Below are 27,781 nucleotides of genomic sequence, written 5' to 3'. Positions count from 1 at the left end.
GGGTGCTGGGGTTTTGGGGTGTCGGGGTGCTGGTGTATCAGGACAGCGGGGTGTTGGGGTGCCGGGGCTACTGGGGGCTTGAGCTTTTGGGGTGCCGGGGTTTCGGAGGGGGCGGGGTTTTGGGGGTGCTAGAGTTTCGGGGATTTGGGATTTCGGGGGTGCTGGGGTTTGGGGGTGCCAGGCTTTGGGGATACCGGTGTCCAGGGGTGTGGGGGTGCCAGGGGTGTGGGGGCTCCGTGGTTTCAGGGGTGTCAGGATTTTGGAGATTTTGAACTACCAGGGTTTCGGGGTTCAGGGTTTCGGGGTCTCTGGGTGCCGAGGTGCCAGAATTCGGGGGTGCCGGTGTTTCGGAGTGCGGGGGTTTCGGGGTACTGGGCTGCCAAGGTTTGGGGGTGCTGGTTTTGGGGTGCTGAGGTTTCGGGGATTTGGGGGTACTGGGGTGCCAGGGTTTTGGGGGTGCTGGGATTTCGAGGTGCTGGCGTTTCAGGGGTGCTGGTGTTACCAGGGTGTCAGGGTTTGGAGGTGCCAGGGTTTTGGGGGGCCGGGGCTTGGGGGTGCCGGGGTTTCAGACTTGCCAGGGTGCGAGGGTTTGGGGTCCCGGTGTCGGGGGGTGCTGGAGTTGGGGGGCTCGGGGGTGCCGGTGTTTGGGGGGTTCCGGGGTTTGGGGGTGCTGGTGTCGGGGGGTGCCGGTGTTTGGGGGTGTCAGGGGGTTCGGAGGTAGCAGGGTCGGGGGGTGCCGTAGTTAGGGGGTTCGGGGGTGCCGGTGTTTGGGGGTGCTGGTGTTGGGGGGTTCCGGGGTTTGGGGGTGCCGGGGTTTGGGGGTGTCAGGGGTGCCGGGGTTTGGGGGTGTCGAGGGGTTCGGAGGTGCCGGTGTTTGTTCGGGGGTGCCGGGGGGTCCCGGTGTTTGGGGGTGCCGGGGTTTGGGGGTGCTGGTGTCGGGGGGGTGCCGGTGTTCGGGGGTGCCGGTGTTTGTTCGGGGGTGCCGGGGGGTTCGGGGGTGCCGGAGCTCGGGGCTATAAATAGCGGCTGCGGTCAGGCCCCCCCGCGGGGCCGCCCCCTCCGTGGCCGTGGCGGGGCGGGCCGGGCCGGGCAGCGCTTAAAGCCGCCACCGCCCCCAGCGCCGCCACTCGCCGCCCCCGGCACCGGGAACCGACCCGGGCCCCGCTCCGCACCCCGCTCCGCACCCCGCTCCGCACCCCGCTCCCAGCCGGGACCCGCCGCCCGCCTCCGCCCCGGGACCGGGATCCACCCGGGACTGACCCGGGACACCGGGAGCCCGTTCCAGGCACCGAGCCGGGACCCCCCCCCCCCAACGCGGGACCCCCGTACCGGGCACCGGGCACCGACCCGCCTCTCCCACCCGGGACGCCGGCACCCACCCGGGACACGGGCGCTGACCCAGGACACCGTCCCCCCCAGCGCCGGGACCCCCCACCCGGGATACCAGCACCCACCCAGGACCCCCCACCTCGGGCACCGGGACTGATTTTTTGGGACACCCACCCCATCGCCGGGACTGAGCCGGGACCCCAGCACCCACCCAGGGACCCCAACACCCACCCAGGGACCCCAACACCCCCCCCGCTTGAGGATACCGGGAGTGACCCAGGACCCTTCCCCCAAGCCTCAGCCCGGCCTGTGGGGCCCCCCCCCCCACCCAGCACCCCCCCACCCAGCACCCCCCACCCAGCACCCCCCCACCCAGCACCATGAACTCCACGTACGAGCCGCCCGCCGCGGAGGAGCCGGAGGAGCTCCCGGCCACCGAGAAGGACCTGGCGGAGGACGCTCCCTGGAAGAAGATCCAACAGAACACCTTCACCCGTTGGTGCAACGAGCACCTCAAGTGCGTTCACAAGCGCATCGGGGACCTGCAGCGGGACCTGAGCGACGGGCTGCGCCTCATCGCGCTGCTGGAGGTGCTGAGCCAGAAGAAAATGGGGCGCAAGTACCACCCGCGCCCCAACTTCCGCCAGATGAAGCTGGAGAACGTCTCGGTGGCCCTCGAGTTCCTGGAGAGGGAACACATCAAGCTGGTCTCCATCGGTGAGCGTGCAAGGAGGGGAGCCGGGGTGAGCGTGCGAGGGCGGGGGCGGCGGGGGAGCGAGGATGGGGCTGGGGATGAGCGTGCGAGGGGGGAGGAGTGGGGGTAGGAGCGTGCAAGGGTAGGCGGTGGAGTTGGGGGGGTGAGCGTGCAAGGGTAGGCGGTGGAGTTGGGGGGGTGAGCGTGCAAGGGTAGGCAGTGGAGTTGGGGGGGGTGAGCGTGCAAGGGTAGGGGTGCTGGACAAGCGGGAGCGAGGCTGGGAATAGGAGCGTGCGAGGGTAGGAGCGACGGAGTGGGAATAGGAGCGTGCAAGGGCAGGAGGGTGGAGTGGGGAAGGGGGTGAGTGTGCAAGGATAGGGGTGATGGGCGAGTGAGGATGGGGCTGAGGATGAGCGTGCAAGGGAAGGAGTGGCGGAGGAGCGGGGTGGGGAACGAGGGTGTAAGGTCAGGGGCAATGGGCAAGGGGGAATGGGGATGAGCGTGCAAGGGCGATGGAGGAGTGGGGATGAGCAATGAGTGTGCGAGGGCAGGGGCGATGGAGGAGTGGGAATGGGGCGAGTGTGCCAGAGCAGGGGCGCTGGAGGTGCGGGAATGAGGCTGGCGATGAGTGTGCAAGAGCAGGAGTGATGGACAAGTGGGAATGGGACGAGCGTGCAAGGACTCGGGCCGGGCCGGGCCGGGGGTCTGGGCCCCGTGCGAGGGGCTCGGGCCGGGGGTCTGGGTCACGCGCGCAGTGGTGCGAGGGGCCGTGCGAGGCGGGTTGAGGGTCTGGGCCTCGTGCGAAGGGCCGTGCAAGGCCGCGCGGGGGGGTGGGGGCTGCGCTGAGCTCACTCTTGGCTCGGGGGCCGCGTGCCGGTGAGCTCACGCTGCGGGGGCACGCTCAGCCCCCGCACGCTCGCCCCTCGCTCGCCCCTCGCACGGGGCCCCAGCGCCCACCCGCCACCCCGACAGCTGCAGGGTGACCTCCCTTGCACGCTCGTGCACGTGTGCACGCGCACGCAGGGTCACGCCCCTTGCACGCACGCGGCGAATACGCATGTGCCGGGCCCGGCGCGCGCTCACGAACGCACGCGTGTGCGCGCTCCGCCTGTTGCACGCGCGCACGCCCGTTTGCACGCTCACGCCCTTCCACCGCGGGGCTCGCGCACGCGGTTGCACGGGGCAAGGGGGCGTGTGCGTGTTGCAGGGGGAGCGCACACGCGTGTGCACACCCCCTCCTTGCACACGCAGACCCAGAGGGTGCACGGGGGGGGGAGGGGGCCCCCCATTCCCTGCCCCCCCCATTCCCTGCCCCCCCCCGCTGTTGGGGTCCCCCCCCCCGCTGTTGGGGTCCCCCCCCCCTTTGGGGTCCCCCCCGCTGTTGGGGTCCCCCCCCCGAGGCCCAGCAGTGGGGGGGGGGGTGGGGCCCCCCGCGGGGTGCCGGCCACATCTGCAGCCCATTTCCTCCCCGAAACACGATCGCTCGTGGGGGGGTGGGAGTGGGCGTGGGGGAGGGGTTGGCTCTGCGGCCGGGGGGGGGGAGGGGCCGGCCGGGGCCTGGCTGCGGGCCGTGGGGGAGGGGGCCGGGATGCCTGGGGGTCCCCTCCCCCCCCCCCCAGCTCCCTGCCTCAGTTTCCCCATCCCGGCACCCTGCAGGGCCGGGCACCCCTGGGGTGCTGGGGGGGGCAGGGACCCCCAGGGTGCTGCGTGGGGGCACCCCTGGGGTGCTGGGGGGGGACACGGACTCAGGGACCCCCAGGGTGCTGTGTGGGGGCACCCCAGGGTGCTGGGGGGGGCAGGGACCCCCAGGGTGCTGTGTGGGGGCACCCCAGGGTGCTGGGGGGGGACACGGACTCAGGGACCCCCAGGGTGCTGTGGGGTGTCACCCCACGCCCTGTGCCGTGGGACATCGGGGGGTGGGGGTGGGTGTGGGTGTCCCCACTGCACCACGGGGGGGTGTGTGGGTGTGGATACACGTGTGTGTGGGTGTGTGTGTGTGTGTGGGTGTGGGTGTGGATACACGTGTGGGTGTGTGTGGGGGGGGGTGTGTATGTACGTGTGGGGGTGTGGCTGTGTGTGTGTGTGTGTGTCTATACGTGTGTGTGTGTGTGTCTATACGTGTGGGTGTGTCTGTGTGTGGCTACACGTATGTGTGTATACACGTGTGTGTGTGTCTGTATACATGTGTGTATACCTGTGTGTGTGTGTCTGTGTGTGCGTACATGTGTGTGTCTGTGTGTACCCGTGTGTGTGTGTGTGTACCCACGTGTGTCCCCAGGTGCCCCTGACCCCTGTGTGTGTATACACGTGTGTGTGTACCCATGTGTGTATACACATGTACCCGTGTGCCCCCATGTGCCCCTGACCCCCATGTGTGTGTGTCTGTGTGTGTCCCCCTGTGTGTGTGTGTGTCCCTGTGTGTGTATACACGTGTGTGTGTGTCCCTGTGTGTGTATACACGTGTGTGTATACACGTGTGTGTGTGTGTCCCTGTGTGTGTGTCCCTGTGTATGTATATACACGTGTGTGTGTCCCTGTGCGTGTGTCCCTGTGCGTGTGTGTACCCATGTGTGTGTGCCCCCCATGTGTGTGTATACACGCGTGTGTGTGTCCCCGTGTGTGTGTCCCCGTGTGTGTGTCCCCGTGTGTGTGTCCCCATGTGTGTATACACGCGTGTGTGTGTGTCCCCGTGTGTGTGTGTCCCCGTGTGTGTGTCCACACGCGCGTGTGTGCCCCCCTGTGTGTGTGTGTATACACGTGTGTGTGCCCCCCCGTGTGCGTGTCCACACGCGTGTGCCCCCGCAGACAGCAAGGCCATCGTGGACGGGAACCTGAAGCTGATCCTGGGGCTGGTCTGGACGCTGATCCTGCACTACTCCATCTCCATGCCCGTCTGGGACGAGGAGGACGAGGGCCCGGGGGGGGCGGGGGGCCAGCAGCAGACCCCCAAGCAGCGCCTGCTGGGCTGGATCCAGCACAAGGTGCCCCAGCTGCCCATCACCAACTTCCACCGGGACTGGCGCGACGGGAAGGCGCTGGGAGCGCTGGTGGACAACTGCGCCCCGGGTGAGGGGGCGCTGGGGGCACTGGGGGGTACTGGGGGGCACTGGGGGGCAACTGTGCCCCGGGTGAGGGGGCGCTGGGGGGCACTGGGGGGCGCTGGGGGGCGCTGGGGGGCACTGGGGGGTACTGGGGGGCAACTGCGCCCCGGTTGAGGGGGCGGTGGGGGGCACTGGGGGCACTGGGGGGCGCTGGGAGCGCTGGTGGACAACTGCGCCCCGGGTGAGGGGGCGCTGGGGGGCACTGGGAGCACTGGTGGACAACTGCGCCCCGGGTGAGGGGGCGCTGGGGGGTACTGGGGGGCACTGGGAGCGCTGGTGGACAACTGTGCCCCGGGTGAGGGGGCGCTGGGGGGCGCTGGGGGGCACTGGAGGGCGCTGGGGGGCACTGGGGGCACTGGGAGCACTGGGGGGCAACTGCACCCTGGGTGAGGGAGTACTGGGGGGTACTGGGAGCACTGGTGGACAACTGCACCCCGGGTGAGGGGGTACTGGGGGGCACTGGGAGCACTGGGGGGCAGCTGTGCCTGGGGTGAGGGCGGCACTGGGGAGTACTGGGAGCACTGGGGGGCAACTGTGCCTGGGGTGAGGGGGGCACTGGGGGGTCCCTGGGGGTGCTGGGGGGCACTGGGGCCAAAAGGTAACGGGGCTGGGGAGGGGGTGTCCCCCCCCCGGAGGTGCAGGGTGCCCCCCCCGAGGTGCGGGGTGCCCCCCCGTGCCCAGCTGACCCCCCGTGTCCCCCCCAGGGCTGTGCCCGGACTGGGAGAGCTGGGACCCGGCGCGGCCGGTGCAGAACGCGCGGGAGGCCATGCAGCAGGCCGACGACTGGCTGGGGGTGCCCCAGGTACGGGGGGCGCTGGGGGGGGCTGGCCCCGCTTTGGGGGGGCCCTGAGGGGGTCGGAGGATCCCCGGACACGGCGGGGGGGGGGGGGGGGTCTGGAGGTGCAGGGGTGGCCCTGGGGGTGGCCCTGGGGGTGCTTGAGGGGTCCACAGGGGGACCCTGAGCTTGGGGGGGGCTCTGGGGGGGTGCAGGGGGTCCCTCCAGAGCACCCCTGGGCGGGGGGGGGGTCCCTGAGGGTGCATGAGGGGTCCTTAGGGGGTCCCTGGGGGTGCAGGGGGGTCCCTGGGGTATAGGGGGGTCCCTAGTGTGGCCCTGGGCATGGGGGGGTCCCTGGGGGTGTGGGGGGTCCCTGGGCCATGGGGGGCATCCCTGGGGGTGTCACAGGGTCCCTGGGGGTGCAGGGGGTCCCTGGGCCATGGGGGGGGGTCCCTGGGGGTGTCACAGGGTCCCTGGGGGTGCAGAGGGTCTCTAGTGGGTCCCTGGGCACAGGGGGGTCCCTGGGTGGGTGGCGGGGGGGTCCCCGGGGTCCCCCCCAGGCACGGAGCAGCCCTGGGCGGGTGGCAGAGGGTCGGGGGGTGTCGGGGGGGGGGGGGAATGGGGGGTCTGACGGCGCCGTGTCCCCGCAGGTGATCGCCCCCGAGGAGATCGTGGACCCCAACGTGGACGAGCACTCGGTCATGACCTACCTGTCCCAGTTCCCCAAGGCCAAGCTCAAACCGGGGGCCCCCCTGCGCGCCCGCCAGCCCCAGCCTGCCCGCGCCCGCGCCTACGGGCCCGGTACGGCTCGGGGGGGGGCTTGGGGGGCTCAGGGGGCTCAGGGGGGGCTCGGGGACCCGGCACAGGGGTGCCATGGGAGGGGGCACGGGGCAGGGGTGACATCGGGTGACGGGGCACGTCAGGGCATGAGGGTGACCCATGGGTGTCCCTCCCACACACACACACAGGGACCCCCCCCTTGTGCCCAGGGACACCCCAAGGTCACCCCCCCCCTCCCCCCCATGCCCAGGGACCCCCTTGGACCCCAAGGTGTCGTGTCCCCCCCCCATGCCCAGAGACACCCCAGGGTTGGGTCCCCCCTGTTCCCAGGGACCCCTTTGGACCCCAGGGGTGTCCCCCATCCCCCCCCCCCATGCCCAGGGACCCCCAGGGTCCCCCCCCCCCCTCCAAGAGCCACCTGGAGCTCCCAAGTGATGGGGGCTGGGGGGGTCCCAGGGGCTGGGTGCCACCATGGGGTGCTGTGGGGAGCACCCTGACCCCCCCCCAGGGGCACCCTGACCCCCCCCCCCCCCCGCAGGCATCGAGCCGCAGGGGAACGTGGTGCTGCAGCCGGCGCAGTTCACCGTGGAGACCCTCGAGGCGGGGGTGGGCGAGGTCCTGGTCTACGTGGAGGACCCCGAGGGTCACACCGAGGAGGTACGGGGTGGGGGGGCACCCACCCACGCCCCCGCGACAGGGGGTGTCTGGCTGGCTGTGTGTCCCCGGCTCTCCGTGTCACACACACCCCCCCCCCCCCATTTTCGGGGTGTCCCCTCCAGGCCAAGGTGGTCCCCAACAACGACAAGAAGCGGACGTACAGCGTCACCTACGTGCCCAAGGTCGGGGGGCTGCACAAGGTGAGCACCCACAGCCCCCCCCCCCCACCCGCACACGCCTCGGGGTGCTGGGTGCCCCCCCCCGCCCCCGGGATGTTGGGGGGTGCTCGGCACAAACGGGTGCTGGGGGTCTCCAGGGGCACTGGGGTTCCCCGGGGGGACACAAGGGTCCCGGGGGGGGGTCAGTCGGTGGTGGTGGGTGACGTGGCCACCCCTGACCCCCCCCTCCGTCCCCCCCCCCAGGTGACAGTGCTGTTCGCGGGGCAGAACATCGACAAGAGCCCCTTCGGCGTCAACGTGGCCATGGCGCTGGGGGACGCCAACAAGGTGACGGCGCGTGGCCCCGGCCTGGAGCCCGTCGGCAACGTGGCCGGCAAGCCCACCTACTTCGACATCTACACCGCAGGTGGGCCACGGTGGCCACCGCGCACGGGGAGGGGGGTGTCACTGCTCCGGGGAGCTGTGGGCACGTGGTGACGCTGAGGTGTGACGTGGCCATGGCGGTGTCCTCATGGTGGCATGGCCGTGGCATGGCCTGGTGGCTCTGGGGACACATCCCCATGGTGGCATGGCCATGGTGCTGTTGGGTGGCTCTGGAGATGTGTCCTCATGGTGGCATGGCCATGGTGCTGTTGGGTGGCTCTGGTACCATGTTCTCATGGTGGCACGGCCATGGCATGGCTGGGTGGCTCTGGGGACACATCCCCACGGTGGCATGGCCATGGCAGTGTTGGGTGGCTCTGGTGCCATGTCCTCTTGGGTGGCATGGCCACGGTGGCTCTGGAGATCTGTTCTCATGGTCGCACAGCCGTGGCCATGGTGCTGTTGGATGGCTCTGGTGCCATGTCCTCTTGGTGGCATGGCCATGGTGGCATTGGGTGGCACTGGGACCACGTTCTCATGGTGGCATGGCCATGGGATGGCCAAGTGACACTGAGCCCATGTCCTTGCCCTGACTTGGCTAGGTAATCCTCACCATGTCATGGCCTGGTGGCCCTGGGGTCATGTCCTTGCTGTGACATGGCCAAAGGACACCAAGATGCGGCACAGCCGCGTGGCTCTGGGGCCACGTTCTCAGGGTGGCATGGCCATGGTGGCATTGGGTGGCACTGGGACAACGTTCTCATGGTGGCATGGCCATGGCATGGCCGGGTGGCTCTGGGGCCACGTCCTCTTGGTGGGATGGCCATGGTGGCATTGGGTGGCTCCTGGTCCCACGTTCTCATGGTGACATGGCCGTGGCATGGCCTGGTGGCACCGAGACCATGTCCTCGTGGTGGCATGGCCATGGCATAGCCTGGTGACTCTGGGGCCATGTCCTCTTGGTGGCATGGCCATGGTGGTGCTGGGTGGCACTGAGACCGTGTCCTCATGGTGGCATGGCCATGGTGTGGTCGGGTGGCTCCGGGGACACATCCTCTTGGTGGCATGGCTGTGGCATGGCGAAGTGGCACTGGGACCACGTTCTCACGGTGGCATGGCCATGGCGTGGCCGGGTGGCTCTGGGGCCATGTCCTCTTGGTGGGATGGCCATGGTGGCATTGGGTGGCTCCTGGTGCCATGTTCTCATGGTGGCACAGCCATGGCATGGCTGGATGGCACTGAGGCCACATCCCCATGGTGGCACGGCCACGGCATGGCTGGGTGGCACTGGGACCATGTTCTCACGGTGGCATGGCCATGGTGGCGTTGGGTGGCACTGGGACCATGTTGTCACGGTGGCACGGCCGTGGCGTGGCCGGGTGACGCTGAACCCGTGTCCTCGCGGTGGCAGGGGCCGGCCCGGGCGACGTCGGGGTGGTGATCGTGGACCCCCAGGGCCGGCGGGACACGGTGGAGGTGATGCTGGAGGACAAGGGGGACAACATCTACCGCTGCACCTACCGGCCCGTCCTGGAGGGGCCACACACCGTCTGCGTCACCTACGCCGGCGCCCAGATCCCCAAAAGCCCCTTCACCGTCAACGTGGCTGAAGGTGAGACCTGCCCCGGGGGGCCCTGCCCTGGCCCTGTGGCACCCCTGGGTGCCCGTGGTGGCCCCGTGGCACCTGTCAGTTCCTCAGGTGTCCCTGTGGCACCCCTGGGTGCCCGTGGTGGCCCCGTGGCACCTGTCAGTTCCTCAGGTGTCCCTGTGGCACCCCTGGGTGCCCGTGGTGGCCCCGTGGCTCCCCGTGGCCCCAAGGGTTGTCCCGTGTCACCCTCGCACCCCCCCAGGGTGTCCCTCTGTCCATGTCCCCCCCCCCCCGTGCCCGCAGTGTCCCCGGGGTGCCCCTGTGACACCCACCAGTCCCGGGGTGCCCCCATGGGTCCCTTCTGTCCCCGGGTGTCCCTATAGCACCCTTACGTTCCTGGGGACCCCACGGCACCCCCCTGTCTCTGGGGTGTCCCCAGGGTGCCCCCATGTCCCCATAGCACCCTTAGCACCCACAGCACCCTTATGCCCCTGGGGACCCCGTGTCCATCCGCACACACCCCCCCCCCAGCACCCCTAAACCCTTCCCTGGGGCACCCAGCTCCCCCGAGGGCTGGTGGGTGCCGCGGAGGGTGCCGAGGGTGCTGAGGGTGCTGTGCCGGCAGCGTGCACCCCGTCGGCGTGCCGGGCCACGGGCCGGGGGCTGCAGCCCAAGGGCGTGCGAGTGCACGAGGCGGCCGACTTCAGGGTGCTCACCAAGGGCGCCGGCACCGGGGACCTGCGCGTGCTCCTCAAGGGGCCCAGTGAGTGTGCGAGGGCGGGCGTGCGAGGGCGGGCGTGCAAGGCGGGGTGGGTGGGAGGGGGCAAGGGTGGGTGTGTAAGGGTGGGCGTGCAAGAGTGGAGGGGGGTGTGCAAGGGTGGGTGTGCAAGAGTGCGAGGGGGGTGTGCAAGGGTGCGGGGGCAAGGCGGGGGGGCGTGCAAGGGTGTAGGGGCGTGCAAGGGAGCGTGCAAGGTGGTGTGCGTGGGTGACTGCTGCCCCCGTGTGGGGGTGTGTGGGGGTGTCCCATGGGTGGGGGGGTCCCATGGGTGGGGGGTGAGTGATTGGGGGGAACCCTTGGGGGGGGGGGGTCTCTCATGGGGGGGGTCCCATGGGTGGTGGTGGGGGGTTCCATGGGGTGGTGATTTGGGGGGGTCCCATGGGTGGGTGGGGTCCCATGGGTGGGGGGTAAGTGGTTGGGGGGGGGTCCCATGGGTGGGGGAGGTCCCATGGGTGGGGGGTAAGTGGTTTGGGGGGGGTCCCACGGCTGTGAGAGGGGGGTCCCATGGGTGGGGGGTGAGTGATTGGGGGGAACCCTTGGGTGGGGTGTCTCATGGGGGGGTCCCATGGGTGGGGGGGGGGGTTCCATGGGGTGGTGATTTGGGGGGGTCCTATAGGTGGGGGGGGGTCCCATGGGTGGGGGGTAAGTGGTTGGGGGGAACCCTTGGGTGGGGTGTCTCATGGGAGGGTCCCATGGGTGGGGGGGTTCCATGGGGTGGTGATTTGGGGGGGTCCTATGGGTGGATGGGGTCCCATGGGTGGGGGGTAAGTGGTTTGGGGGGGGTCCCACGGCTGTGGGGGGGTCCCATGGGTGGGGGTGCGTGGGTACCAATGAGGGGGTGCCCCCCCCCTCCCCGTTTCACAGAGGGCACGGAGGAGCCGGTGTCGGTGCGGGACGCGGGTGACGGCGTCTACGAGTGCGAGTACCACCCCGCCGTGCCCGGCAAGTACCAGGTGGCCATCACCTGGGGGGGCTACGCCATCCCACGCAGGTCAGCTGACACCCCCCACCCATGGGACCCCCCCCCACCCATGGGACACACACACACACCCCCCCCTCTTGCACCGACACCCCCCTTTTCCCTTGGGAGCCCGGAGGGGCCGGGGAGGGGGCAGACGCGTCCGCGTCTGCCCCCTCCCCGGCCCCTCCGGGCTCCCAGGGTGGGTGGGGTGAGTGTGAGTGGGTGTGCAAGGGGGGGGGGGCGTGCAAGGCGTGGGAGGGGGTGGGAAGGGAGGAGTGGGGACGGGGCGGGGGGTGTGGGGAGGGTGTGCAAGGAGGTGTGCGTGGGGGGTGTGCGAGGGATGGGGTGGGTGTGCAAGGAGGTGTGGGTGTGCAAGGGATGGGGTGGGTGAGTAGGGAGGCGTGGGGGGGGGTGTGTGTGCGAGGAGGCGTGCAAGGGATGCGCAAGGGAGGGGGAGGGCGTGTGAGGAGGTGTGTGTGATGGGGGAGCGTGGAAGGCACGTGGAGGGTGTGTGAGGGGCGTGCAAGGAGGTGTGCGTGTGGGGGGGGTGTGCAAGGGATGGGGAGGGTGTGCGAGGGGTGTGCAAGGAGGTGTGTGTGTGTGGGGGTGTGTGCAGGAGAGGGGGAGAGCGTGCGAGGGGTGTGCAAGGAGGTGGGCATCTGGGGTGTGTGTGAGGGGTGTGCAAGGAGGTGTGCGTGTGGGGGGGGTGTGCGAGGGGTGTGCAAGGCATGCGGAGGGTGTGTGGGGGTGTGCAAGGAGGTGCGCGAGGGGCGTGCGAGGGGCGTGCGAGGGGCGTGCACGTTGTGCAGGGGCTGTGCGAGGGGGCACGCGCGTGAGCGGTGCGTGCAAGGCAGAGGGAAGGCGTGCAAAGGGGCGCGCAAGGAGAGCGCGGGGCGTGCAAGGGGGCGGAACACCAAGGGGGGGGCAGGTGTGCGAGGGGGCGGAACAGCAGGGGCGTGCGAGGGGCGTGCGAGGCGCGTGCTGAGGCGGTGCGGCAGCCCCTTCGAGGTGCAGGTGGCGGCGGCGCCGGGCGTGCAGAAGGTGCGGGCCTGGGGGCCGGGGCTGGTGGGCGGCGTGGTGGGCCGGGCGGCCGGCTTCGTGGTGGAGGCCATCGGCACCGAAGTGGGGACCCTGGGTGAGCCGGGGGGGGGGACGGGGACACCGCGGTGGGGACGTGGGGATGGACGGGGGGGACACCGGGACGTGGGGATGGAGGGGGGGGACACCGTGGTGGGGATGGAGCGGGGACATCGTGGTGGGGACATGGGGATGGAGGGGGGACGTGGGGATGGTGAAGGTGGCATCATGGTGGGGAGGGGGTATGACATGGTGGGGACGTGGGGATGGACAGGGGGGACACTGTGGTGGGGATGGACAGGGGGACATCATGGTGGGGATGTGGGGATGGACGGGGGGGACACCGTGGTGGGGATGGAGGGGACATCGTGGTGGGGACATGGGGGTGGAGGGGGGACGTGGGGATGGTGAAGGTGGCATCATGGTGGGGACGTGGGGATGGAGGGATGGCACCATGGTGGGGACGTGGGCACGGTGAAGGTGGCATCATGATGGGGAGGGGGGACGACATGGTGGGGACGTGGGGATGGAGGGGGGACACCAGGACGTGGGGACACCAGGAGGTGGGGATGGAGGGGGGACATCGTGGTGGGGATGTGGGGATGGAGGGGATGGCACCATGGTGGGGACGTGGGCACGGTGAAGGCAGCACCGTGGTGGGGATGTGGGGATGGAGGGGGGACATGGTGGGAACGTGGGGACCGACACGGGGACACGTGGGGGACACCGTGGTGGGGACGCGTGCGGAGCATCGGGCCCCCGTGGTGACGCGGTGGTGTCCCCCCGCCCTGTCCCCCCGCAGGGTTCTCCATCGAGGGCCCGTCCCAGGCCAAGATCGAGTGTGACGACAAGGGCGACGGGTCGTGCGACGTGCGGTACTGGCCCACCGAGCCGGGGGAGTACGCCGTGCACGTGGTGTGCGACGACGAGGACATCAAGGACAGCCCCTTCATCGCACACATCCTGCCCGCCCCCGCCGACTCCTGGCCCGAGAAGGTGCCGCCCCGCTGCGCCCCATAGCACCCCATAGCACCCCGCTGTGCCCCATAGCACCCCATAGCACCCCGCTGTGCCCCACACAACCCCACTGCACCCTACTGCACCCCGTACAACCCATAGCACCCCGCTGTGCCCCTTAGCACCCCGCTGTGCCCCATACAACCCATAGCACCCCATACAACCCATAGCACCCCGCTGCGCCCCATAGCACCCCGCTGTGCCCCACACAACCCCACTGCACCCCACTGCACCCCGTACAACCCATAGCACCCCGCTGTGCCCCTTAGCACCCCGCTGTGCCCCATACAACCCATAGCACCCCATACAACCCATAGCACCCCGCTGCGCCCCATAGCACGCCATAGCACCCTGCTGCACCCCATATGACCCCATAGCACCTTCTTGTGCCCTGTAGCACCCCATTGCGCCCCATAGCACCCCATTACCCCCTGCCGTGCCCCATAGCACCCTGCAGTGCCCCATTGCGCCCCACTGCACCCCCTTCTGCCCCCCACCCGCCGTCCCCTGTCCCTGGCATAGACCGCGCTGGCACCCTCTGTGCCCATGGGCATGGCACCCTGTCCAGGCACCCCCCGCACCCATGGGTGCTGCTCCCTGTCTGTGCACCCATGGGTGATCTCCCCCATCTTTGCACCCCCATGTGCTGCTCTCCCTCCCCTCACCCTCCACCCCATGGGTGCTGGGGGTGCCGGCGCAGCCCTGACCCCCCACCCTCACCCCCACCCATAGGTGAAGGCCTTTGGGCCGGGGCTGGAGCCCACCGGCTGCATCGTGGAGCGGCCGGCAGAGTTCACCATCGACACCCGCGGCGCTGGCAAGGGTCCCCTTAAGCTCTATGCCCAGGTAGGGCACTCTTGGGTGCCACTGGCCACCATTGGCCGCTGTTGGGCGCCGTTGGCCACCATTGAGTGCCGTTGGCCACCGTTGAGTGCCATTGGGTGCTGTTGGCCACCGTTGGGCGCCATTGACTGCCGTTGACCACTGTTGAGTGCCATTGACCGCTGTTGGCCACCATTGGGTGCCATTGACCGCTGTTGGGTACCTTTGGGTGCCGTTGGCCACCGTTGGGCGCCATTGACCGCCGTTGGCCACCGTTGGCCACGGTTGAGTGCCATTGGGTGCTGTTGGCCACCATTGGGTGCCATTGACCACTGTTGGGCACCTTTGGGTACCATTGGGCGCCATTGACCGCCATTGGCCACCGTTGGCTGCCATTGGGTGCCGTTGGCTGCCATTGGGTGCCGTTGGCCACCGTTGGGCACCATTGACCACTGTTGGGCACCACTGGGCACCATTGGGTGCCGTTGGGTACTGTTGGCCATCGTTGAGTGCTGTTGAGTGCCGTTGGGCACCGTTGGGTGCCAATGGGTGCCGTTGGGTGCCACGGGTCCCCTCACCCCCTCCCCGGTGCCCGCAGGACGCCGAGGGCTGCCCCATCGACATCAAGGTGAAGGACAACGGGGACGGCACCTACCACTGCGTCTACGTGCCCACCAAGGCCATCAAGCACACCATCATTGTCACCTGGGGGGGCGTCACCACCCCCCGCAGCCCCTTCCGCGTGGGTGCCATGGGGCGCTGGGGTGGCCATGGGGTGCTGGGCATGGAGGTGGGAGGGTCCCAGATCGATGGGGTGCTGGGGTGGGGATCCCACGGGTGATAGAGGTGGGGTGCCAGGGTGGGGCTGAGGGTCCCAGACCCCATGGGGTGCTGAGGCAGGGTGATGGGACGCGTGGGTTACGTGGGTGCCAGGTTATGGGGTGCCTGGGCACGGGGCGGGGGGGGAGGGGGGTCCTGGCACCCCGGGGTGCCCAGTGGGTGACGCTCCCCGTGCCCGTAGGTGAACGTGGGCGAGGGCAGCCACCCCGGCAAGGTGAAGGTCTACGGGCCGGGCGTGGAGAAGACGGGGCTGAAGGCCAACGAGCCCACCTACTTCACCGTCGACTGCAGCGAGGCCGGGCAGGGTGGGTACCCACTGTGGGTGGGGGGGCACCCGTGGGGACCCCTCTGTGGGTGTGACGCCCACGTCGAGCATCCCCGGTCCCGGTCCCGCATCCCTGGTGCCCCCCAGCCCTCGGTGCCCCCCCCCCAGAGGCGCAGGGTGTCGGGGTGCTGACGGTGGGGACACCTCGCAGGTGACGTGAGCATCGGCATCAAATGCGCCCCGGGCGTGGTGGGTCCGCTGGAGGCCGACATCGACTTTGACATCATCAAGAACGACAACGACACCTTCACGGTGAAGTACACGCCGCCGGGCGCCGGGCTCTACACCATCATGGTGCTCTTCGCCAACCAGGTACCGCCCGTCACCCGTCACCCATCCCGCCCCACGGCGGGGGCCCGGGGCGTCACCCCGCACCCACCCGGGCCCCATGGCGGGGGGGGGGGTCCATCCCCCGGCAGTGCCACCGTGCCACTGTGCCACCGTGCCGCCGTCTCTGTCCCCAGGAGATCCCCAGCAGCCCCTTCCGCATCAAGGTGGACCCATCCCACGACGCCAGCAAGGTCAAGGCGGAGGGACCCGGGCTCAGCCGGACAGGTGGGTGCCGTGGGGGCTGTGGGTGCTATAGGGCAAGGATTGTGGGTGCTGTGGGGATGGGTGCTGTGGGGCAGGGGCTGTGGGGACCGTGGGTGCTGTGGGGGCTGTGAGTGCTGTGGGGATGGGTGCTGTGGGGCAGGGGCCGTGGGTGCTGGTGGGTGCTGTGGATCAGGGTGCTGTGGGGGCTGTGAGTGCTGTGGGGATGGGTGCTGTGGGGCAGGGACTTTGGGTGCTGTGGGGATGGGTGCTGTGGGGCAGGGACTTTGGGTGCTGTGGGGATGGGTGCTGTGGGGCAGGGGCTGTGGGTGCTGTGGGGATGGGGGCTGTGGGGCAGGGGCTGTGGGTGCTGTGGGGATGGGGGCTGTGGGGCAGGGGCTGTGGGTGCAGGCATGTGCTGTGGGGCAGGGGCCGTGGGTGCTGGTGGGTGCTGTGGGGCAGGGTGCTGTGGGGCTGGGATTGTGGGTGCTGTGGGGCAGGGTGCCGTGGGGCAGGGGCTGTGGGTGCTGGTGGGTGCCGTGGGGCGGGGCCCCGGGTGGCGGCGGGTGGCGGGTGGCGGCGGCGGGCGCTGACGGTGCGGCGCAGGCGTGGAGGTGGGGAAGCCCACCCACTTCACGGTGCAGACGAAGGGGGCGGGCAAGGCCCCCCTGGAGGTGCAGTTTGGGGGGCCGGGGCAGGGCCCCGCCGTGCGCGACTTCGAGGTCATCGACAACCACGACTACTCCTACACCGTCAAGTACACCCCGCTGCAGCAGGTGGGCACCCATACAGCACCCATAGGGCGCCCCATGGCAGCACCCCTCTGTGCGCCCCGCCCCACAGGGGCACCCCATAGCAGCACCCATAGGGCACCCCATGGCAGCACCCCTCTGTGCGCCCTGCCCCATAGGGGCACCCCATAGCAGCACCCATAGGGCGCCCCATGGCAGCACCCCTCTGTGCGCCCTGCCCCACAGGGGCACCCATACAGCACCCATAGGGTGCCCCATGGCAGCACCCATAGGGCACCCCATGGCAGCACCCCTCTGTGCGCCCTGCCCCATAGGGGCACCCATACAGCACCCATAGGGCGCCCCATGGCAGCACCCCTCTGTGCGCCCTGCCCCACAGGGGCACCCATACAGCACCCATAGGGCGCCCCATGGCAGCACCCCTCTGTGCGCCCTGCCCCATAGGGGCACCCATACAGCACCCATAGGGCGCCCCATGGCAGCACCCCTCTGTGCGCCCTGCCCCATAGCAGCACCCCATAGCAGCACCCATAGGGCGCCCCATGGCAGCACCCCTCTGTGCACCCCGCCCCATAGGGGCACCCCACAGCAGCACCCATAGCGTCACCCCATAGCAGCACCCCTCTGCGCACTCTATGCCATAGGGGCACCCCATAGGGGCACCCACAGCAGCACCCAATCCCATAGGGCTGCCCCATAGCACTACCCCATAGCAGCACCCATAGGGCACCCCATAGCAGCACCCCATGCCACAGGGGCACCCCATAGCAGCACCCCTCTGTGCACCCCGCCCCATAGGGACACCCCATAGCAGCACCCATAGCAGCACCCCATCCCATAGGGGCACCCCATAGCGTCACCCCATAGCAGCACCCATAGTGGCACCCCATCCCATAGCAGCACCCATAGGTGCACCCTCACGGACACCCCATCACCCCGGCACCCCCAAGGCGTGCCCCCCTCTGTGGCCAGCTGTGCCCCCCAGGACCCCCTGACCCCCCAGTCCCATGGGTGCCCCCCCACCCATCCCTGGGACTTTGACACCCCCCCTTGTGCCCCCCCCCCGCCAGCACCCATGGGTGCTTGTCCTGAACCTCCTCCTGCTCCCAGGGACCCCCTGGGCACCCTCCCACGAGCACCCATGGGTGCCCCCAATCCCTCAGCATCCCCCCCACGGGCACCCATGGGTACAGGTGTGTGTGTGTGGGGGGGTGCGTGCCCTCCCCCAGCAGCACCCTAAGGTGCGGGTGCACCCACAGGGTCCCCTGGCCGTGGTGGTCACCTACGGGGGGGACCAGGTCCCCAGGAGCCCCTTCCCCGTCACCGTGGCCCCCCCCCTGCAGCTGGCCAAGGTCAAGGTGCAGGGGCTCAACAGCAGTGAGTGGGGGGCACCCAGGGGTGGGGGGGCACCCAGGGGTGGGGGGAGCACCCGGGGGTGGGGGGGCACCCGGGGGTGGAGACCCCATGGGTTTGGGGGGGGTGGGTGCAGCATGGGTGGGGGGGGACACCCTTGGGTGTGGGGCGGGGTGGGGGGCACCCAGGTGTGGGGAGCGCCCCATGGGTTTAGGGGGGTGGGTGCACGGGGGGGGGGGGGGGGCGGATGTGACACCCTTGGGTGGGGGGCACCCCATGGGTTTGGGGTGGGGGGTGCCCCATAGCGTGGGCGTACTGGGGGGGGTGGGGTGTGGAACCCCCTCGGGCACGGGGTGTGGGGCACCCGTGGGTGGGTGGGTGGGTGTGGGGCACCCATGGGTGGGGGGGACACCCGGATGTGGGTGCCCCCCCCCCCCACGCCCCGTCCCCCCGCAGAGGTGGAGGTGGGGCAGCCCCAGGACTTCACGGTGGAGGCGGCGGGGGCGGGGGGCCAGGGCAAGGTGGAGGTCAAGGTCACGGGCCCGTCCCGCCGCCCCCTCCCCTGCAAGGTGGGTGCGGCCCCCCCCGGCGCCCCCCACCCCGTCACCTTCACCCCCCCCGAGGAGGGACCCTACAAGGTGGAGGTCACCTACGACGGGCACCCCGTCCCCGGCAGCCCCTTCCCCGTGGAGGCCCTGCTGCCCCCCGACCCCTCCAAGGTCAGTCCTCGCACGCCCGGCACGTGTGCGAGAGCGTGAGCGTGCACACACACACACACACACACACCCCCCGCCCAGCACGCTCCCTGTCGCACGCCTGCACCGCTGGCGGGCGCTTTCCTGGCACGCACGCTCTCCGCTTGCGGGTTGTGGGGGCTCCTCGCACGCGCACGCCCGGCTTGCACGCTGCTCGCACGCTGCTCGCCCGGCTTGCACGCTGCACAGACGCCGCCCGTGCGGGTCACACAGCTGTGCTGCGGGTGTGACCGCACGCTGACTGCCATCGTGCCCGCGCCTTGCACGCTTACCACCATCATGCACACACATTGCACGCTCACCGCCATCGTGCCCATACCTTGCACACTCACCACCATCACCCCCTACCTCACATGCTCCCCACCATCGCTTCCACCTTGCACACTCGCCACTGTCACCCCCCACCTTGCACCCTCACTGTCATCATGCCCATCCCTTGCACACTCACCACCATTGCACCCACCTTACACACTCCCCGCCATCACCCCCAGTCACCATGATCACCCCCAGCTTGCACACTCCCCACCATCATACGCACACTTTGCACACTCCCCACCATCACCCCTGCCTCACACACTCCCTGCCATCACGCCCATCCCTCGCACGCTCCCCACCATCACCCCTGCCTTGCACACTCCCCACCATCACCCCCGCCTCACACACTCCCCGCCATCACGCCCGCCTTGCACACTCCCCACTATCACCCCCACCTCACACTCACCATGATCACCCCCCTGCCTCGCACTCTCCCCGCCATCACCCCCGCCTTGCACACTCCCCGCCATCACACCCATCCCTTGCACACTCCCCGCCATCACCCCCACCTTGCACAGTCACCATGATCACCCCTGCCTCGCACGCTCCCCGCCATCACGCCCATCCCTTGCACACTCCCTGCCATCACCCCTGCCTTGCACACTCACTGCCATCACCCCCGCCTCGCACGCTCCCCGCCATCACGCCCATCCCTCGCACACTCACCATGATCACCCCCCCGCCTCGCACACTCCCCACCATCACGCCCATCCCTCGCACGCTCCCCGCCATCACCCCCCGCCTCCCCCCCCACCCCCCTTTTTTTGCACGCGCGCGTGCCCCAGCCCCTCCCTCCCCCCGCAGGTGTGCGCCTTCGGGCCGGGGCTGCAGGGCGGCCGGGTGGGCGTGCCGGCGCCGTTCACCATCGACACCAAGGGCGCCGGCACCGGGGGGCTGGGGCTGACGGTGGAGGGGCCGTGCGAGGCCAAGATCGAGTGCCAGGACAACGGCGACGGCTCCTGCTCCGTCTCCTACCTGCCCACCGAGCCCGGCGACTACAACATCAACATCCTCTTCGCCGAGCGCCACGTGCCCGGCAGCCCCTTCAAGGCGCGCGTCGTCCCCGTCTTCGACGCCGGCATGGTGACGGCCAGCGGCCCCGGGCTGGAGCGCGGCAGAGCCGGGGAAGCCGCCGCTTTCGTGGTGGATTGTTCCAAAGCCGGAGACGCCGAGTTGACCATCGAGATCATCTCGGAGGCGGGGGTGAAGGCCGAGGTGTTGATCCAGAACAACCGGGACGGCACCTACGCCATCACCTACACCCCCGCCTGCCCCGGCGCCTACACCATCACCATCAAGTACGGCGGGCACCCCGTCCCCAAGTTCCCCGTCCGCGTCACCGTCGACCCGGCCGTCGACACCAGCGGCGTCAAGGTCTACGGCAAAGGCGTGGAGCCGCGAGGTGAGGGCGAGGGGCGGCTCCTCCCCGTGGGCACCTCCATGGGCAGCTCCATGGGTCATCCCTGTGGGCATCTCCATGGGCATCTCCTCCCTGTGGGCATCTGCTCCCTGTGGGCATCTCCTCTCCTTGGGCATCTCCTCTCCTTGGGCATCTCCATGGGTCATCCCTGTGGGCATCTCCATGGGCATCTCCTCTCCTTGGGCATCTCCTCTCCTTGGGCATCTCCATGGGTCATCCCTGTGGGCACCTCCATGGGTCATCCCTGTAGGCATCTCCTTGGGCATCTCCTCCCTGTGGGCATCTGCTCTCCTTGGGCATCTCCATGGGTCATCCCCATGGACATCTCCTCCCCTTGTGCATTGCCATGGACATCTCCATGGGTCATCCCTGTGGGTATCTCCTCCCCTCGGGCATCTCCTTGGGCATCTCCATGGGTCATCTGCATGGGTGATCCCCGTGCGCATCTCCATGCGTCGTCCCCATGGACATCTCCTCCCCTTGCGCATTGCCATGGACATCTCCATGGGTCACCCCTGTGGGCATCTCCATGGGCAGCTCCTCCCTGTGGGCATCTCCTCTCCTTGGGCATCTCCATGGGTCATCCCTGTGGGCACCTCCATGGGTCATCCCTGTAGGCATCTCCTTGGGCATCTCCTCCCTGTGGGCATCTCCATGGGCAGCTCCTCCCTGTGGGCATCTCCTCTCCTTGGGCATCTCTGTGGGTCATCCCTGTGGGTATCTCCTCCCCTTGGGTGTCTCCATGGGTCACCTCCATGGGTCATCTGCATGGGTGATCCCCATGGGCATCTCCTTGGGCATCTCCATGGGTGATCGCTGTGGGCATCTCCTCCCCTTGGGCATCTCACCCCTGTGCGCATCCCCATGGACATCTCCTCCCCTTGCGCGTTGCCATGGACATCTCCATGGGTCACCCCTGTGGGTATCTCCTCCCCTCGGGCACCGCCGTGGGCAGCCCATCCCCACGGGCATCTCCTTCCTGTGGGCATCTCCATGGACATTCCCTTGGGCACCTCCTCCCCGTGGGCACCCCATGGCCACCCCCTCTCTTGGGGAGGTCTCCTGGGCACCCTCACGGGCACTGGCACCTCCTCCCCACGGCCCCCCGCGTCACCGGGCAGGACCCCCCACGGTGGGACCCTCAGGGGGTGGTGGGTGCCGCCGGGGGGGGTGCTGATGCGCCGCGCCGTGCCGCAGGGGTGCTGCGTGAGGTGGGCACCGACTTCACCGTGGACGCCCGGTCGCTCACCAAGACGGGGGGGCCCCACGTCAAGGCCCGGGTGCTGAACCCCTCGGGTGCCACCACCGACACCTACGTCACCGACCACGGCGACGGCACCTACCGCGTGGACTACACCCCCTACGAGGACGGTGAGGGACCCCAAAACCTCCCTGGGACCCCAAACCACCTCCCAGAGATACCCCCACCCCCCCAGACACCCCCCGATGTCCCCTGGCCAGAGACGTCCCTCCCCCCCCCAGACATCCATCATCAGGGACCCCGCATCCCCCTGGCCAGGGACCCCAAAACCCCCGAGACCCCCCAAAACCCAACCAGGGACCACCAAATCCCCCAAGATCCCCCCAAACCCCAACCAGTGACCACCAAACCCCCTGAGACCCCCCCAAAATCTCAACCAGGGACCCCAAAATCCCCTGAGACCTCCCCAAACCCCTTGAGATCCCCTCAAACCCCAACCAGGGACCACCAAACCCCCTGAGCCCAAACCCCAACCAGGGACCCCCAACCTCCCCCCCCCCCGAGCCCCCCATGGCGGGAGGGCTGACGGCGTGTCCCCGCACCCCCAGGCCTGCACCGGGTGGAGGTGACCTACGACGAGGTGGCGGTCCCCAAGAGCCCCTTCCGCGTGGGGGTGGCGGAGGGCTGCGACCCCGGCCGTGTGCGGGCGCACGGGCCCGGCCTGGAGGGCGGCATCGTTGGCAAGGCCAACCGCTTCACCGTGGAGACCAGGTGGGCACCGGGACCCCCAGCCATCGCCCCGGCATCTCCATCCCCTCCCATGGAGGTGCCACCTCCATCCCGTGCCACCACCCCAATATCTCCACCCCGTGCCATGGAGGTGCCACCTCCGTCGTCTTCCATTAGATGTGCCAACACCGTCCCATGCCACCACCCCAACATCTCCACCCCGTGCCATGGAGGTGCCACCACCGTCCCATGCCACCACCTGCCACCTTCGTCCCCTCCCACGGAGGTGCCACCTCCATCCTCTTCCATTGGATGTGGCACCTCCGTCCCCTTGCTGCCAAAGTGCCATCTTTGTCCCCCTGCCACGGATGTAGCACCTCCATCTCTTGCCACCGACGTGGCATCTCCGCCTCCTGCCGTGGAGGTGCCACCTCCGTCCTGCTGTCACCAACACGGCACCTCCGTCCCAGTGCCGTGGAGGAGGCACCTCCAGCCATCTGCTGCCATCGTGGTACTAACGTCCTCCTGCGATAGATGTGCCGCTACCACCCCAGCGTGGCACGTCCAGCCCCTGCCACCATCTCCATCCCCTTGTGGAGGTGGCACCTCCAGGCCACTGCCACCAACGTGGCGTCTCCACCCCCTTGTCGTGGAAGTGGCACCTCCATCTCCCTACCACGGAGGGGACACCTCCATCTGCTTACCGCGGAGGTGGCACCTCCCTCCTCCTGCCGTCGAGGTGACACCTCCCATCACCCTACCATGGATGTGGCCCCCCCCCTCGGCACCCACCGTGGACGTGTCACCCCCACCGAAGAGCCAGACCACCCCTGGCAGCGTCCCTAAGCGGTGTCCTGTCCCCAGGGGCGCGGGCACCGGCGGGCTGGGCCTGGCCATCGAGGGTCCCTCTGAGGCCAAGATGTCCTGCAAGGACAACAAGGACGGGAGCTGCACGGTGGAGTACATCCCCTTCACGCCCGGGGACTACGACGTCAACATCACCTTTGGTGGCCACCCCATCCCTGGTACGTGGTGGGGCTGGGGGGCCCAGGGGGAGCTGGGGGGCTGCGGTACCTCCCAGGCTGGCCGTGGGTCAGAGGTGGGTTCCTGGGTGCTGGCAGGGTGGGTGTGCTTGTCTTGACCCCACCTCCAACCCCATGGTGACCCCGTGGCTGGGCTGGCCCCAAGGCCATGGCCACCCCCGCCCATGGGCTGCCCCGTGGCCATGCTGACCCTGTGCTGTCGCCATGGCCATGGCTTTGGTGTCCCCATGCCCACGTTGACCCCATGGACACGTTGTGCCCATGCCCACGTTGACTCCATGGACATGTTGACCCCGTGCCCACCTTGACCCCATGCCCGTGTTGACCCCGTGCTGTCCCCATGCCGTGCTCCTGCCCACATTGACCTCAAGGCCATATTGTCCCCACGGCCGTGCTGTCCCCGTGCTGTGCCCATGCCCATGTTGACCCCATGGACACATTGACCCCACAGCCACGCTGTCCCCATGTCCTCATTGACCCCATGGACGTGTTGACCCCATGTTGACGCCATGCCCGTTTTGACCCCATGCCCGTCTTGACCCCATGCCCACGCTGACCCCGTGCCCACGCTGACCCCGTGCCCACGTTGACCCCGTGCCCACGCTGACCCCGTGCCCACGCTGACCCCGTGCCCACGTTGACCCCGTGCCCACGTTGACCCTGTGCCCACGCTGACCCCGTGCCCACGCTGACCCCATGCCCACGCTGACCCCATGCCCACATTGACCCCGTGCCCACGCTGACCCCATGCCCGCGTTGACCCCACGCCCGCGTTGACCCCACGCCCACGTTGACCCCGTGCCCACGCTGACCCCATGCCCACGTTGACCCCGTGCCCACGCTGACCCCGTGCCCACGCTGACCCCTGCCCGCTGCCACAGGGAGCCCCTTCCGGGTGCCGGTGAAGGACGTGGTGGACCCCAGCAAGGTGAAGTGTTCGGGGCCGGGGCTGGGCCCCAGCGTCAGGGCCCGGGTGCCCCAGACCTTCACCGTGGACTGCAGCACGGCGGGGCTGGCGCCCCTCGAGGTGACGCTGCTGGGACCCTCCGGTACGTGGGGACACGTGGTGGGGAAGGGGGTGCGTGGATGGAGGGGGGCACCTGTCCCATGGGTGCCCTGACCTGTGGGGTGCCCTGTCCCATGGCATGTCCTCCTCCATGGGGTGTCCTACTCCATGGGGTGTCCTGCTCCATGGGGTGTCCTCCTCCATGGGTGTCCTGCTCCATGGGGTGCCCTACCCTGTGGGTGCCCTGCTCTGTAGGGTGTCCTACCCCATGGGGTGTCCTGACCTATGGAGTGTCCTGTCCCATGGGGTGTCCTCCTCCATGGGGTGTCCTGTCCCATGGGTGCCCTGCCCCATGGAGTGCCCTACCCATAGGGTGTCCAGGTCCACAGGGTGCCCTACCCCATGGGTGCCCTACTCCATAGGGTGTCCTGTCCATGGGTGTCCTACTCCACGGAGTGCCTTACGCTGTGGGTGTCCTGCCCCATGGGGTGTCCTCCTCCATAGGGTGTCCTGCCCCACGGAGTGCCCTACCCATAGGGTGTCCAACTCCATAGGGCGCCCTACCCCATGGGTGCCCTGCCCGGGGGGGGTGTCCTGCCCCACGTGACGCTCTGCCCCACGGGTCTCCCTGCCCCACGGGTCTCCCTGCCCCACGGGTGACCCTGCCCCACTGACGGCCGCTGCCCGCAGGTCTGGCGGAGCCGGTGGAGGTGCGCGACAACGGTGACGGCACCCACAAGGTCAACTACACCCCGGCCACCGACGGACCCTACACCGTGGCCGTCAAGTACGCCGACCAGGAGGTGCCGCGCAGGTGAGGACCACCCCCCTCGGGTCATGGCCGGGGGGGGACACACGCGCCCCACACACGGCCGGGGAAGGGGGGGGGGGGGGGTGGTCCCGGCGCCCCGCTGACCCCCTGCCCACCCGCAGCCCCTTCAAGATCAAGGTGCTGCCCGCCCACGACGCCAGCAAGGTGCGCGCCAGCGGGCCGGGGCTGAGCACCAGCGGCATCCCCGCCAGCCTGCCTGTCGAGTTCACCATCGACGCCCGCGACGCCGGCGAGGGGCTGCTCACCGTCCAGATCCTGGTGAGCACCCATGGGTGCTGGGGTCCACACCTTGGGAGGGACGGGGGCGGGGGATTGGTGACCGACCTCCCTGGGAGGTGATGGGGTGCGGTGTTGGCACGCTTGGGGTGGGGTGCTGAGCCCCACGGGATGCTCTTGTAACCGTGGCGTGGGGTGATGGGGTGCTTGGGGTGTCTGTAGGGTGCTCTGGCACCCAGGTCGTGGGGTGCTGAGACCCATATGGTGCCCTGGCACCCATGCTGTGGGGTGCTGAGACCCATATGGTGCTATAGCACCAATGCCGTGGGGTGCTGAGACCCACATGATGCCCTGGCACTCATGCCGTGGGGTGCTGAGACCCACATGTTGCTCTCACTCCCTTTTAGTGGGGTTCCAAGCCCCACATGGTGCATGGGTGCTGCCTTGGCACCCAAGTCATGGGGTGCTGAGACCCACACGGTGCCCTGACACCTGCGCCTTGGCGTGCTGAACCCCACACGTTGCTCTCGCTCCCATTCAATGGGGTGCCGAGCCCCACACGGTGCATGGGTGCCACGCTGGCAGCCACCCCCTGGGGTGCTGAGCCCCACAGGGCGCCCCACGGAACGGGTGCTGAGCCGGGTTGGTGCCGCAGGACCCCGAGGGGCAGCCCAAGAAGGCGGCGATCCGGGACAACGGGGACGGCACCTACACGGTCTCCTACGTCCCCGACCTGCCGGGGCGCTACACCATCACCATCAAGTACGGGGGGGACGAGATCCCCTGCTCCCCCTTCCGCATCCACGCCGTGCCCGCCGGCGACGCCAGCAAGTGCCTCGTCACAGGTGGGCCCTGCCCCACGCCATCCCTCGCTGCCCCACGGCACCCCGCCGCCGCCCCACGGCGTCTCCCTTCTGCCCCACGGCGTCTCCCTGCTGCCCCGTGGCATCCCCGTGCTGCCTCCTTCCGCCCCACGGCATCCTCACGCTGCCCCACGGCATCCCTATGCTGCCCCACAGATTCCCTACACTGCCCCACAGCATCCCCACGCTGCCCCACGGATTCCCTATGCTGCCCCACAGCATCCCCACGCTGCCCCACAGCATCCCCACACTGCCCCACGGATTCCCTATGCTGCCCCACGGCATCCCTACGCTGCCCCACGGATTCCCTACACTGCCCCACGGCATCCCCACGCTGCCCCATGGATTCCCTATGCTGCCCCACAGCATCCCCACGCTGCCCCACAGCATCCCCACCCTGCCCCACGGATTCCCTATGCTGCCCCACAGCATCCCCACGCTGCCCGACGGATTCCCGATGCTGCTCCATGGCATCTCATGCTGCCCCACGGATTCCCTGTGCTGCCCCACACTGCCCCACGCTGCCCCACACATTCCCTATGCTGCCTCATGCATTCCCCGTGCTGCCCCACGGCATCCCTACGCTGCCCCACTCTGCCCCACGGCTTCCCCATCCTGTCCCACACTGCCCCACGGCATCCCTGCGCTGCCCCACGGCATCCCACCCCACCCCTTCCTTGCCCCGTGCCACCCCACGGCTGCCCCCACCCCACTGCTGCCCCACAACCGCTGCCCCCCCACCCCACCGCCCCCCCTAACCCTGCCCCACGGCGCAGTGGGGGTGAGCGGGTGCCCCCAGAGCAGAGCAGGACGCGCCGGCCCCCCGGCCCCCCACGGAGCCCCCCGGAGCCCCCCCGGCCCCCCAGCCCTGCCCCCTGCCCCCTTCTCACGTGCTTTTCCCTGGTCTCTCTTTGCAGTATCCATTGGGGGCCACGGACTGGGTAAGTGGCGCCGGGGGGCCAGGGGGGGACTTGGGGGGCTGGCGGGGGGGTCACCACGACCATGACACCCCCCCCCCCCCCCTCAACCCTCCCGTAGGTGCCTGTCTGGGTCCCACCATCCAGATCGGGGAGGAGACGGTGATCACGGTGGACGCCAAGGCGGCGGGCAAGGGGAAGGTGACCTGCAAGGTGTCCACCCCCGACGGCGCCGAGCTGGACGTGGACGTGGTGGAGAACCACGACGGCACCTTCGACATCTACTACACCGCCCCCGAGCCCGGGAAATACGTCATCACCATCCGCTTCGGGGGCGAGCACATCCCCAACAGCCCCTTCCACGTCCTGGTGGGTCTTGGTAGGGGGTCTCTGGTTGGGGGTGGGACGGAGGTTGTGGTGGACACCGCGGAGGAGGGGCTGCAGGGTGATGAGGGGTGCCATGGGGGGCACCACGGGCTTGGGAGACTGTGGTGGTCACCGTGGAGTTGAGAGATCTTGATGGGCACCATGGGGCAGAGAGTCGGGAGACCATGTTGGGCAC

At 69.4% G+C, this 27,781-nt stretch overlaps 1 protein-coding gene across 6 annotated transcripts in view; it reads left to right on the top strand.

The window, feature by feature from the left end:
• Positions 1–1,122: 1,122 nt before the first annotated feature.
• FLNC (filamin C) overlaps positions 1,123–27,781 on the top strand; it is a 41,846-nt gene continuing 15,187 nt past the window's right edge. For 3 of the 6 annotated variants that reach the window (XR_012834617.1, XM_075748556.1, XM_075748382.1), the window contains exons 1-30: positions 1,123–2,046; positions 4,829–5,089; positions 5,829–5,926; positions 6,550–6,700; positions 7,218–7,336; positions 7,459–7,536; positions 7,759–7,921; positions 9,290–9,490; positions 10,092–10,229; positions 11,109–11,235; positions 12,204–12,340; positions 13,085–13,278; positions 14,032–14,145; positions 14,720–14,863; positions 15,143–15,266; positions 15,438–15,598; positions 15,751–15,841; positions 16,424–16,593; positions 17,829–17,946; positions 18,379–18,641; positions 19,797–20,394; positions 21,610–21,783; positions 22,222–22,384; positions 23,207–23,367; positions 24,267–24,434; positions 25,082–25,205; positions 25,325–25,481; positions 26,095–26,284; positions 27,220–27,243; positions 27,341–27,588. Coding sequence is in view for 5 of the 6 variants with exons in the window: in XM_075748556.1 (XP_075604671.1) it covers positions 1,710–2,046; positions 4,829–5,089; positions 5,829–5,926; positions 6,550–6,700; positions 7,218–7,336; positions 7,459–7,536; positions 7,759–7,921; positions 9,290–9,490; positions 10,092–10,229; positions 11,109–11,235; positions 12,204–12,340; positions 13,085–13,278; positions 14,032–14,145; positions 14,720–14,863; positions 15,143–15,266; positions 15,438–15,598; positions 15,751–15,841; positions 16,424–16,593; positions 17,829–17,946; positions 18,379–18,641; positions 19,797–20,394; positions 21,610–21,783; positions 22,222–22,384; positions 23,207–23,367; positions 24,267–24,434; positions 25,082–25,205; positions 25,325–25,481; positions 26,095–26,284; positions 27,220–27,243; positions 27,341–27,588 (5,196 nt within the window). In the remaining variant the exon portion in view is untranslated. Of the gene's footprint in view, positions 2,047–4,828; positions 5,090–5,322; positions 5,358–5,828; positions 5,927–6,549; positions 6,701–7,217; positions 7,337–7,458; positions 7,537–7,758; positions 7,922–9,289; positions 9,491–10,091; positions 10,230–11,108; positions 11,236–12,203; positions 12,341–13,084; positions 13,279–14,031; positions 14,146–14,719; positions 14,864–15,142; positions 15,267–15,437; positions 15,599–15,750; positions 15,842–16,423; positions 16,594–17,828; positions 17,947–18,378; positions 18,642–19,796; positions 20,395–21,609; positions 21,784–22,221; positions 22,385–23,206; positions 23,368–24,266; positions 24,435–25,081; positions 25,206–25,324; positions 25,482–26,094; positions 26,285–27,219; positions 27,244–27,340; positions 27,589–27,781 lie in introns of those variants that run through there. The other 3 variants (XM_075748640.1, XM_075748471.1, XM_075748721.1) reach the window with 2 other exon arrangements.

Source organism: Balearica regulorum, chromosome 1 (genome assembly GCF_011004875.1).
Source record: "Balearica regulorum gibbericeps isolate bBalReg1 chromosome 1, bBalReg1.pri, whole genome shotgun sequence".
In the NCBI taxonomy this organism is placed as follows: domain Eukaryota; kingdom Metazoa; phylum Chordata; class Aves; order Gruiformes; family Gruidae; genus Balearica; species Balearica regulorum.
The sequence above is the reverse complement of the archived record's forward strand: the minus strand, read 5'-3'. Positions and strand labels throughout refer to the sequence as shown.